The sequence below is a fragment of the Buceros rhinoceros genome, unplaced genomic scaffold (assembly GCF_000710305.1).
Source record: "Buceros rhinoceros silvestris isolate BGI_N320 unplaced genomic scaffold, ASM71030v1 scaffold23518, whole genome shotgun sequence".
Taxonomy (NCBI): Eukaryota; Metazoa; Chordata; class Aves; order Bucerotiformes; family Bucerotidae; genus Buceros; species Buceros rhinoceros.
In genome coordinates, this window is record NW_010427740.1 from 3,358 (window position 1) to 3,826 (window position 469).

General features: G+C 65.9%; 1 protein-coding gene across 1 annotated transcript in view; it reads left to right on the forward strand.

Moving 5' to 3' along the window:
• Window positions 1–469, forward strand: part of DHX58 (DEXH (Asp-Glu-X-His) box polypeptide 58) — a gene marked incomplete at its 5' end in the record, with an annotated part of 5,024 nt that overhangs the window by 3,284 nt on the left and 1,271 nt on the right. The window contains 1 exon segment of the mRNA XM_010142037.1: window positions 163–324. Within this exon segment, the coding sequence (XP_010140339.1) occupies window positions 163–324 (162 nt within the window).

Below are 469 nucleotides of genomic sequence, written 5' to 3' on the forward strand. Positions count from 1 at the left end.
GCGACCCCGGTTGATCGCCCCAGCCTCTGGCAAAGCATCTCCTTGGCTAGGCACAGTGGGGTAGTGGGGGTGGATCTGTCCTCGAGGGGTGGCACAGGGAGGTGGGGGGGGTTGGCTATGCCTGTCCTCTGCTGACCGCAGCGTTTGGCCTTTCTGCTGCAGGCCCGGGGCCGTGCCCGTGCCAAAAACAGCGTCTACTCCGTCCTCGCCAAAGCCAACAGCAAAGAGGTCTCTCGGGAGCTGCTCAACGAGGACCTGGTGAAGCTCATGGAGAGGGCCATCAGGGCAGTGCAGGCCATGCCCGAGGAGGAGTATCGTCTCAGGGTGAGTCTGGGCGCAGCCCTGAGCACCATGAGGGCCAGGCAGCTCCCGCCCGTGTCTGCTGCTGGGGCACAGCCCTCTGTGCCCTGGTTTCAGCTGCTTGCTCTCCCCTTCGGGCAGCACACGACCCCCGGAGGGGGGAGGACGC